This window comes from Ictidomys tridecemlineatus, chromosome 15 (genome assembly GCF_052094955.1).
Source record: "Ictidomys tridecemlineatus isolate mIctTri1 chromosome 15, mIctTri1.hap1, whole genome shotgun sequence".
In the NCBI taxonomy this organism is placed as follows: domain Eukaryota; kingdom Metazoa; phylum Chordata; class Mammalia; order Rodentia; family Sciuridae; genus Ictidomys; species Ictidomys tridecemlineatus.
The window spans coordinates 12,870,319-12,880,669 of record NC_135491.1 but is presented as its reverse complement, the minus strand read 5'-3'; the positions used below and the strand labels follow the sequence as shown (position 1 = coordinate 12,880,669).

Below are 10,351 nucleotides of genomic sequence, written 5' to 3'. Positions count from 1 at the left end.
ATTTTGCTAGAAAACAGCTTTCCCAGAGCATCTAACAGAGCACAATTTCAAGCTAAAGGTATCTGTGCATTTCCTTCCTGGTTACAGGAGGATAAAGACGCTCCAGGAGGGCAAGTGGGGATTCTGTGAGCTAATTCAAGCATGTGAAGCAAATAGTAGAGGGTCAAGACTCACGAAACCCCTTACCCCAGGGGTTTGCTGACCCAGCCTGTGGGGCCTAGTTGCTCTTAAGCTCCCCACAAACACTAAATACTGCTGGGGAGCAGTCAAAAGGCAAGGATGCCCATGACCTCCAAAAACCTCGGGTGCCACCCCTGACTGAGCACCATGAGCCTCAATTGCTATTTGCAGAGGGGTGATACCCAGCCTGCAGGTCTTCCTGGGGTCCCTGGGTTTTATCTAAATAGGAAGGGCTCTGCGACTGGACTGGGGTGGGGGGATGCTGGTTCCTCTGCAGACTAGCTGGTGACCTTGGCAGCTAACTGGCTTCTGAGCTTATTTCCTCATCTCCAAATGAGCCCCACCTCATGGGGTTGCTGGTGGGTTAAAGCAGCACTCGGCCAGATTCCTCCTGTGGCTCACGAGGTCCCGCAGGGTCCCCCGTTCATGTTGTCTCCCTTTCCTGCCCTTCTCATTCCACTCATCACACTGGCTGGTCCTTGGTCCCTGGGGCACTCTCTCCTGTTACACAAGAACTTGTTCCCTTTTTTCCTGCAGGGCTCCCCTCAGGGATCCCCTGCTTGGTGTCTCCATTCATGAATTACATCTGCCTCTCCCCAAATGACTCTCCCAAAGTCTCATTCCTTACTTCTTGTTTTTTGTCACATTTACCAGCAATTTTTTTGTTTCCTCACCCCACTGCTTCTAGAACACAGGCCCAGAGTCTGGTTCACTGCCAGGTTCTCAGTACCCAGCAGGGCTCGACGCAGTAGGTGTTCAGCTGGACACTGAGTGGATACCGACTCATTCATCAACACGGGGACTCCTTTAATGCCGTCCTTGGGAGGAGGGGTCTATAACCTAGGCTGGCTGTCAGGGGCCAAGCCCCTCCCAATAGAAGTCCTGCAGCTGTGGTGCCAAAGGCCACATGGGCACCCTGGACAGAGAGGGCAGGCTGGGCACTGGCTTTGTCCAGCCTGAAGATGGTGGCAGTGGGAGGGGCGCCCTGCGCGGCTGGCCTCAGCTCTTGGAGTAGCGCCTCTGCAGCGATTCCCGGTAGAAGCGGAAGACGTGCTGTGAGGCGGCCTGGGCAGCAGCCAGGCACTGCTGGAGCTGGCAGAAGAGGCGAGTCAGTGCCAGGGCCTCGCCTCGCCCCACACCCATCTGCAGCCCAGCAGGCCCAAGAGGTTCCTGGACCCCACTGACTCCAAGCCCCACCCCGCAGCCGACCACTCCCCTTCCCACCCCAGGCAAGGCAGGTGGGGAGGGGATTATCTCTAGTGCACTTCTCTCCCACTTTATAAGCTTTCTTAGTGGGGAGCAGGAGGAAGAAGCTTCAGGGATCTGAGGCTGGCAGCAACCAGACCTGAGACCAATGGGAGCAGCATTCAGACACCCTGGAAGATACCCCAACCTTGCGGAGCCACGGCTCCTCAGAGCTCAATGAGCTGGTCAGACCTTGGGATTTGGAGCCATGGTGTCAGAGACCTCCAATCTTTACTGCCACATGTTCCTAAGTCTGTAGGAAGGGCCAGGTTGGAAATGCAACCATCTCGCCCCATAGTTCCAAGTTCAGTACCTTAGAGACCCTGCCCTCTGAGCTTAAAGCTGAGGGCCCTCAGAAGCTCTGCCTCCCACTTTCAAACCATGTTCCACCTTTTTTCCTATCTCACATATTGGGCTTCCCTCCAAATTTCCACCAAGGTTTCCATGGTTACAAACATTGAAGCCCCTACCCCCTGGGATTTCACCCCACCCCATGCTGGTACCTCGGCATCAGAGTAGAGCCCCTTGGTGGTGGACATGAGTAGCTTCTGTTCCACACTGTCTAGAGCAAAGGTCAGGACTGCTCGCGCTTCCTAGGGACAAGAGGTAGAAGGTAGAAGACCTCAAAGCCCTGCTTTCCCACATTTCAAGTGCAGCTGTTTTGTCTATATATTACTCTGATCCTGGGTAACAGTTATGTCCTTTGTAGAACTGGTCCCCATGCTCCTGATTCCAACCAGCTGCCACACCTGCCCCTTAGAGGAGCCAGTGCGAGTCATTTACCAGGCTCCTTTCCAGCAGTCAACCCCCTTTCTAAGCTCCATGCTCTGCAAGGGCTGGAGACCAGTGGATCATATTCTTTAGACTCTCTTGCTGTTAGCTCAACCAGTAAAGAAAATCTCTTGGGAAATGGGGAAGAGCATCTCAGTCCTCATTCTGACAGTGGCAGCTGCTGTAATAGCCACAGAGGTGACAGGGGTTCTGCACTTCAGCATCCAGGATTGAGGCAGGACATCTTTTGAGCATCAAGAACCAACTGCAACAATGTCTCCAATAGTACTGCAGCCTTCCCCTTGGCCTCTCAAGACTCTTCCAACATTGTCCTTACCAATCCCCTATATTAAATACCTCCATCCTAAGTACCCCAAGTGTTGTGTGGTTTTCCTGACTGGCTAAGACCATGAGAAAATCCCAAAGAACAAGGACCTTAGGGCACTGCAAGCCTGAGTGGGTAAAGAAAGCTTTCTAGCCTTTGGATCTTTTTTTTTTTTTTGGTACTGGGATTGCACAGGCCAGGCAAGCGCTTTATCACTGAGGTACATACATCCCTAACCTGTCCTCCATCCTCTTAATATGAAAGGATGGAGTTGACCTCGGCCTCAGGAAAGATGCTGGCCAGAGAGAATGAAGCCAATATACAGAAAAAAGCAGGGATGAGAAATGAAGTAAGGAAATCTGACAGTGTTTGAAGTTCTGGTTTTAACTAGACCTCTGTTCTTTAAGGGTTTGGAAACAAAAGCCAACACATTCTTGTTTGGCTTGTGCATGTCTGAGTTGGGTTCTAGCACTTGCAGCTGAATGAATCCTGACGGACAGAGCAGGGCCTGCCAACTGGGGCTGAGGTGCGTGCGCCAACTGACTTGGAGACAGTGAGTCCTGGAGGAAGGCCGAGAGCCACCTGGCCACAGCCCTTCATACCTACCTTTTCTTGCTTGGCTGTGGGGTCCAGCACCAGGGTCCCATCAGAGTCCAGGGCACAGGTGACCCCGCAGAACAGGGCTCGCATGGGCACACCTGCATCCACCAATGCCATGCAGGCAGCATTCAGGCAACAGGCCAGGAGCTGAGCCCAACGGGAACAGTTAAGAAGAACACCTACTGGAGAGCTGGCAGCTGAAGGATCACGGCAACTTGCACCTGCTAATGCCCGTGGCAGACCTCACTAGCAGTTCCCAGAAAGGCAGCATGGCGGGGGATAAGCAGCTCTGGGATCAAGTAAGCCCTGTTTCACACCTGGCTTTGCCATCTTTCAGCTGTGACCTCGATCAACTGACTTATAGAGTCTCAACCTCATCTCTACATGGGAACCATGATGATATTAACAAACGTAAGCTAAAAGCACACAGCAAGTATCTTCAGGGAAACAGGGTCAGAGGGGAGAAACCTCCCAAGGTGACATGGGACAGGCACTGGCAAAGCCAGGCCCAACACTGAGGAATCTGTCAGTCATCCTTGACACCAGGTGAGGGAGTCAGGGTGGAGGAAGGAGCTGTCACAGGCTGGAGCTGCCTCAGTTTCCTGTTTTTCATCCCTAGGCTCAGCAGAGTGGAGAATGGCTTCAGCTTTATAATCAATCAGTTCTAGCTCTACCACTAACACGGTCGCTTCCCCTGGGCTTTAGTTTTCACCTCTTTAAATGAGTTCTTAACAGGTTTTCCCTTCTTCCATCCACACAGTGACCACCTAAATGGGCCACACACCAGCAGTGCCCTCTAGAAATGCCCGTTTCAGGCCTTCATCCTCAACCTCACTTGCCTAAAGCACAGGAATCTTTCAAAGGCAGAGGTTCTGATCCCTCTGCCCTGCCTGCTCAGGGTTCCCCCAGTGTCAACAAACTGGACCCACATTAAGGGGCAGGCTGGTGATCACTGGCACAGGCTTGGAGGTCAGACAGGCTTAGGCGAGTCCTGCCTCTGCTGCTGTCCACTTGTGTCCTTAGGCAAGGCACTTCCTTTCTCTGAGCCTAAGTTTCCTCATCTGAAACATCTGTCAAAGTCCTTGGGCCTAAGTCCTGGACGAGCCACTTACACAAAGAACATGAATGTGTGCTGAGGATTCAATGAGTTTAAGTATATAAGGTGCTCAGAACAGTGCCTGGCACACAGCAAGCGCTTAAGGTGTGCCTGCCAAGTGTCTGGTGTTACAAAGCCACCAGAAGAGATTCTGGAGTACTTCCTGTCAGAGGGTGGCCAGGGGAAGGATACAGAGCCTGCATCGCTGACTACTTGGAGCACCACGGTGATGGAGGTGCGTGGGTGCAGCGCTCCTAGCACCACTGCCTCACAAGTGTTCCTGATCAACCGCTCCCGGCTCTTCTCTGCTACACCTAGGGAAATTGAGGGGAGGTTGTCAGGCTCCTCCCTTCTCTACCTGGTTCCCCTTCCACTTGCCCCACGACCTGGAGGAAAGCCCTGTGAAAGGGGTTTGCAGGTTCGTTGTGGGATGGCACAGGAACCTGCATGGATGACAGGATTAGCAGTGGGAAGAGGGTACCCACCCTGGCTACCATCAGCACCCAAGGAAGGAACACAGCGAAGTCTTGTGCTGCGGCACATGCCCATGCCCATGCCCATGCCCACCCGGCCAGGCCAGACCATGGAGAGTGAAAGGAGACAGGGTGAAAGGGCAGAAAAACAGGTTAAAAGAGGAACCGGAGACAGGGAAGAGATGGGGGAAATTGACAGATGCTGAGACAAAGAGGCAGGTAGAGAAAGAGCTGGAAATAGCAGTGTGGCGACCCGCGGGTGCGGTAGAGACTGGGGAAAACAGGCAGGAAGGAGATGGCCAAGGCCCCAGTGAACTGGACCTTTAGAGGTTCAGCTGGGCCCAGTTACCAGGCAACCCGATCTTTGGTCTCAGGATCACTTCGAGCGTGGCCTTGTTGAAGATCTCTTTGCTGACCTTCACCTCGGCTGGCCCATACACACCTGCCAGGACAGAGGTATCACCTGGGAAGACAGCAGGGGAGGCTTTAGTCACACCTTCCCTGCTTCTGGGTCCCAATCTGCAGCATGTAACAGCAAGGACACCGATGGCTGGGGTTCCCCATGTCGCCCCTGCCATCTGCTGGCAACAATTCAAGGACCCACTTCACTTTGGCCTCCACTTCTTCATTTATAAAACAGGTTGACAGCAGCATCTCCCTCACAGTGTTTTTGTAAGGAGTAAATCACTGTCCAAAGCTTGGGGTGCAGCTCAGGGGAACAGCCCTTACTTGCCTAGCACATGCAAGGCTCTGGGTTCCCTCCCCAGAATCTCTCTCTCTCTCTCTCTCTCTCTCTCTCTCTCTCTCTCTCTCTCTCACACACACACACACACAGCACACCTCACTCACAACTCTTAGAGGACACCCCTGGCCCACGTGGAGCACACAGGAGACTTTAGCTCATATTATCAACTGACCCCCACCCTGGGAAGCTCATTGTTTAATCTCTGCAGTTTCTTTTACCCTAGAACCATCACAGAGGAAAGGAGGCCTATATGCCATCTGTCTCCCGTCCTCCCCCTGCCCCCACCCTGCCTGAACATGAGGCTGAGGCATATTTCAGTATCACTGAGGTTCCCTTGCCTGTTTCTGTTTAAGAAACAAAAATCAAACTGGACTATAGATCAGTTCTACAAACTGCAAATAAATATGTGGCAAGGAACAAGCTCACAGGCAGGCTCCAGGGGGACGAGGTACAGCAGCCACTCGCACAAGTGCCCGAGGCAATGCTTCTTCCATCCCTCACCCCCACAGGCTGAGCAGACGGTTAGAAAGGAGAACTGGAAGAACCCAGTTCAGGTGCCTACACTTTTGCAGCTTCTCAGAGTTACAGAGAACTGGTTAGTCAGGCTGAACCCAGTCCTCCCCATGGGACTAGGGTCTGCACAGCCCACCTTTCTCCATGGTGGCACTAGATCATGACTCTCCTGTCCTCAACAAGAGGCTTGGGTAAGGAGGCAAGGAGGCGGAGGAACCAGCTCACTGTTCCTAGGTCTCCCTCACCCCAGGACTAAAAACCCCATTTTCCAGCTAAGAGTGGGAAAGAGTTAGAACTGGGGAGGGGGGCGTCTAGGCCCCATTGCCTTTTTTTTTTTTTTTTTTTTTGGTATTGGGGATTGAACCCAGAGGCGCTTAACCACTGAGCCACAACCCCAGCCCCCTAGCCCTTTTTATTCTGAGACAGAGTCTAAGTTGCTTAGGTCTTTGCTAAGTTGATGAGGCTGACCTCAAACTTGTGATCCTCCTGCCTCAGCCTCCCAAGTCACTGGGCCCATCTCCTTCTCTTGCCAAAAAAAAAAAAAAAAAAGCTGCAGGACAAGGAATTCTTAGTGGACAAGGAGGCTAGGGAAGACAGCTAGAGCAGGAGGCAGGCTGGGAAGCCATGTCCTTGAGCCCCACCCCAGGCTCCTCTTCCTCTCACCTTGTTTCCTCAACGTTCTGCTTCTCTCAATCAGTTCTGGGGATATCAGAATTCAAAGATATCATCCTCCTGGTCCTACAGTGTTTGGGTCTGAGAGGTCGGGGTCAGCGGCACAGGACCTAGGACTATCCACTGCTGCATCCCAGGCAGCTCAGGTGGAGATCGGCATCACCCTGCCTTTCTCTTTTCTGAGCTTCTGGGCTCATCTGTGAATCAAGCTGCTGCTTTTTCTTTGGGGGGGAGGGGCGGGTACCTGAGATTGAACTCAAGGACGCTGGACCACTGAACCATATCCTCAGCCCTATTTTGTATTTTATTAGAGACAGGATCTCACTGAGTTGCTTAGTGCCTCAGAAAATTACTGAGGCTGGCTTTGAACTTGTGATCCTCCTGCCTCAGCTTCCTGAGCAAAGAATTTACAGGCATGCACCAACGCGCCTGGCTAATCAAGCTTCTTAAGGAAATCAGAGGCAGAAAGATTGAGGATGGGAGTGGGGGGCTTCTGGTAGGTGTGGGGAGGGCTTCACCACAGGTATGCCCTAAACCTCTCTTGTTTCTTCCTCACTGCTGAGTGTGGCGGGACTTCATCCTACTTGGGTGTACCCCTTCCTCTTCATCCTTCTCTTCCTCAGAATCCCTACCACTGAACAGGTCTCTGGGTTCTGTCAGAATGGGGACATAGAGGGTTTTCTCCAGGAAGATGGAGTCATTAATATACAGGTGATTTGCACACTTAATTCAGCAGACACAACATTTTGTGTATATGTGGTGCTGAGGATCGAACCTGGGCTGCACGCGTGCCAGGCGAGTGCGCTACCGCTTGAGCCACATCCCCAGCCCCTGCACACTTAATTTGGTTTGCACCTGGTATTTGAGTGTTAGTCCAGCTGGGGTATCTCTGGGTTCCAACTGATGCTGCAGGTGTCTTTCCCTCACTGGCAAGCGGGCTGAATGCACCAGGCTTCCACAGGAAGGAGCCCATCTCAGGGGATGGATATTCAGGGAATTCCTTTCCCCTTCTATCTCTTCTCCCAAAGACTCCCTACTTTCCCTGACACTATGCCCACCTCCCTCCCTCCTAACTTCTTCCTCTAAGCCCATTACCCTCAAATCTGTCCCTGGGTACTCAGTCCCTGCCACATACACCTCTGACCTTTTTATTATTTGCAAAATGGAAGACTGGACTCAAACATAATAGTTTCCAAACTTCTCTGACAACTCACACATTTTAAAGGACAACTCCAAACTCACACAAATGTGTATAAATGGAATGAAGACAGCATAAAACAATTCTACCCGTTATTGCTTTGATGTGCTTTATGGTTTCTTCTCTATTCCACTTAAAAAATAATACTGGTTGCAACCCAATAATGCAGTAGTTCTCACCCTGGGTGCATATTTGAGTCACTAGGGAGTTTTAAAAGATTCCTATGCCCAGGTCCTTCTCCTAAGGCTTCTAATTTAACTGCTCAAAGGTGGGGCACAGGCACTGGGAGCCTCAAAGTTCCCCAGCTAATTTTAACATTCAGCCAAGCCTGCAATCTACAGTGTAAAACCATGAAGCTCTATGGGGGCTGGGGTACAGTTCAGTGATACAGCACCTGCCCTACATGCACAAGGTCCTCAGTCTGATTCCCAGAACTACAAAATAAAATATCCACAGGAGCTCTAGCCCAGCTTCTAAACATTGGCCTGCAATCAGAATCACTGCATGACTTGAATTAAAAATAAAATGCTTGTTTTTGCCAGGTGAGGTGGCACAGGCCTGTAATCCCAACTCAGGAGATTGAGGCAGGAGGATTCCAAATTTGAGGCCAGCCTGGGCAACTTGGCAAACAAAAAATAAAAAGGGCTGGAGACGCAGCTCTGTAGTGAAGTGCTTCTGGGTTCAATCCCTAGCACTGAAGGGGGGAAAATGCAAGGCCAGACTAGGTATGTGGTAAGTTCTGGGTATCTGCATTTTTATAACTTTGCCAGAGAGTCTGAGGCCAGAAGTACTCAAAACACAGCGTTTGAGTGTCTGCAAGGATTTCCATTTCTCTAGGGCTCTGTGGGTTTGGGTTTAGAATGCGGGGCTGCCTTTCTTTCTCTCTTTTAAAAACAGGGTCTAACTATGTTGCTCAGGCTGGTCTGGAACTTCTGGGCTCAAATGATCCTCCAGAGTAGCAGGGACCACAGGAGTAAATGCCACAGTGCCTTGCTTCTCGTTCCTTAGGTTCTAAGAAAAGTCAGGCATCTGAAACCAGCCTGAGAGGTGTGCTGCAGGGAGGCCTGAGGGGAGGAATGGCTAAACAACTGAGGGATTCTATTCCTTAGAAACCCAATCTACCCTCACAAGGGGGGAATGATGACCTTTGCTCCAGAAGAATCTGCCTTGAAGCCATATTCTTACCCAAATAGAAAACCCCTCGCTGGGGTTTTCATTCCTGTTACTCCAGATGGACTGTTACACCTGAGCACTGGAGCCCTATCCTCTTATCTTCTCCAGGATGTGGCTCCAACAAGTCTCCCCTCACTCCACCCCACATTCATCCCATTTACTTGATCCTCCCACAGCAGAACTCCTGAAGTATTGTCTCCACTTGCTGCCTGTTCTTCCTTACCTTGACCCAATACTGCAGCATCTTGTTAGTGTCACCAATAGCTTCCAAATTATTGACCCTAACATGATCCAGCCTCTCGAGTGAAAGAGACTGGGCAGTCCTTACAGCTCCAACACTGTTCTCTCGGTTCTGGTTACCACCCTCTTTTGGTTTCCCCTGTCTCACTGGCAGCTCCTTCTCCATCTCCTTTGCTAGCTCCTCATACCCCATGAGCTCAAAGTTGGAAGGGCCTGGGGCCCATCTCTTTTCCATCGCTCAGTTGATGGGGGTGGGAGTGCTGAAGGTATTTGTCAACCCAGGTTAGGAACATTATCTTCAATCTGAAAAATTATTTACTTGGTTTATTTAAAGTTATTAAAGTAACCCGCCGCGGTGTAATTATAATTGAGCCTGAGGTGTTGATGTGCTTGTTGAAGGGATATTTACGTAAACGAACATATCTGCCTTAATAGGTGATGTAGGTCCCCAGGATGTGTGTGTAGGAGGTAGGGCAAAAAAACTACTCAAAAACCTTGCTGAGGTTTTTCCCTATTCTGGAATTTTCGCTCTTATGGGGTGGTCTGCCCCTGTCTCATCCTGAGAATTACATAACAGGGTGAAGGAAACATTCGAATCAGGAGGGAGAAATGTGTATCCCGCTGTATCCACAAGTATTCACTCGGATAAGAAGTTCTGCATCGGTGCGGGGGGCGGGCATAAACCAGCTAATATCGCAAGATGGGCACTCCATTGTAAGGTACACCACAGCCATACTTCAAAATAAATACGACCTAGATATACGTGACTCAAGACAATTCTAATTTAAACTTACCTTGCAGAAAAGAAGCAGAGCCATCCGGCCGAGACAGCAGGTTCTGTTCACAAGCAAAGTGCCGGAGGCTACAGCCGGAGCCCCGAGGGCTGGACTCTGTTCCAGCCTCACTATAGACTTTGGCGTCAGCCTGTATCGCCCGCTCCATCTCGCCGGACCCCACGTGCCGGTATCGGCACGGTAGCTTCCGCACCGTTTCGCGCCGCGCGCTTACGTACGTACAGACTGCGTACCCGGTGCGCACGAGCGTACAGACTGCGTACCCAGTGCGCACGCGCTCGTCCGGGGCCCATTCAGAATCGGCGTCAGCACGTGTCTCAGCGTTT

The 10,351-nt window shown here is 51.3% G+C and overlaps 1 protein-coding gene across 1 annotated transcript; it reads right to left on the bottom strand.

Annotated features, from left to right (window-relative positions):
- Positions 1-970: 970 nt before the first annotated feature.
- Exosc5 (exosome component 5) lies at positions 971-10,334 on the bottom strand. Its single transcript, XM_005336464.5, has 6 exons — positions 10,026-10,334; positions 5,040-5,153; positions 4,410-4,531; positions 3,128-3,268; positions 1,929-2,018; positions 971-1,272 (listed from the first exon to the last, which is right to left on the bottom strand). The coding sequence occupies exons 1-6, from the start codon at positions 10,171-10,173 to the stop codon at positions 1,180-1,182; spliced, it is 708 nt and encodes a 235-aa protein (XP_005336521.1). The 5' UTR covers positions 10,174-10,334; the 3' UTR covers positions 971-1,179.
- Between the last annotated feature and the right edge of the window lie 17 nt (positions 10,335-10,351).

What these genes read in the sequence shown, in the direction of transcription:
- Exosc5 (XM_005336464.5), bottom strand. Translation starts at nt 10,173, where the DNA reads ATGGAGCGGGCGATACAGGCTGACGCCAAAGTCTATAGTGAGGCTGGA. An exon ending in CCACAGCCAAGCAAGAAAAG is followed by an intron (nt 2,019 to 3,127) that starts GTAGGTATGAAG and finishes TCTTGTCCCTAG; the next exon opens with GAAGCGCGAGCAGTCCTGAC. An exon ending in GGCTCTACTCTGATGCCGAG is followed by an intron (nt 1,273 to 1,928) that starts GTACCAGCATGG and finishes CTCTTCTGCCAG; the next exon opens with CTCCAGCAGTGCCTGGCTGC.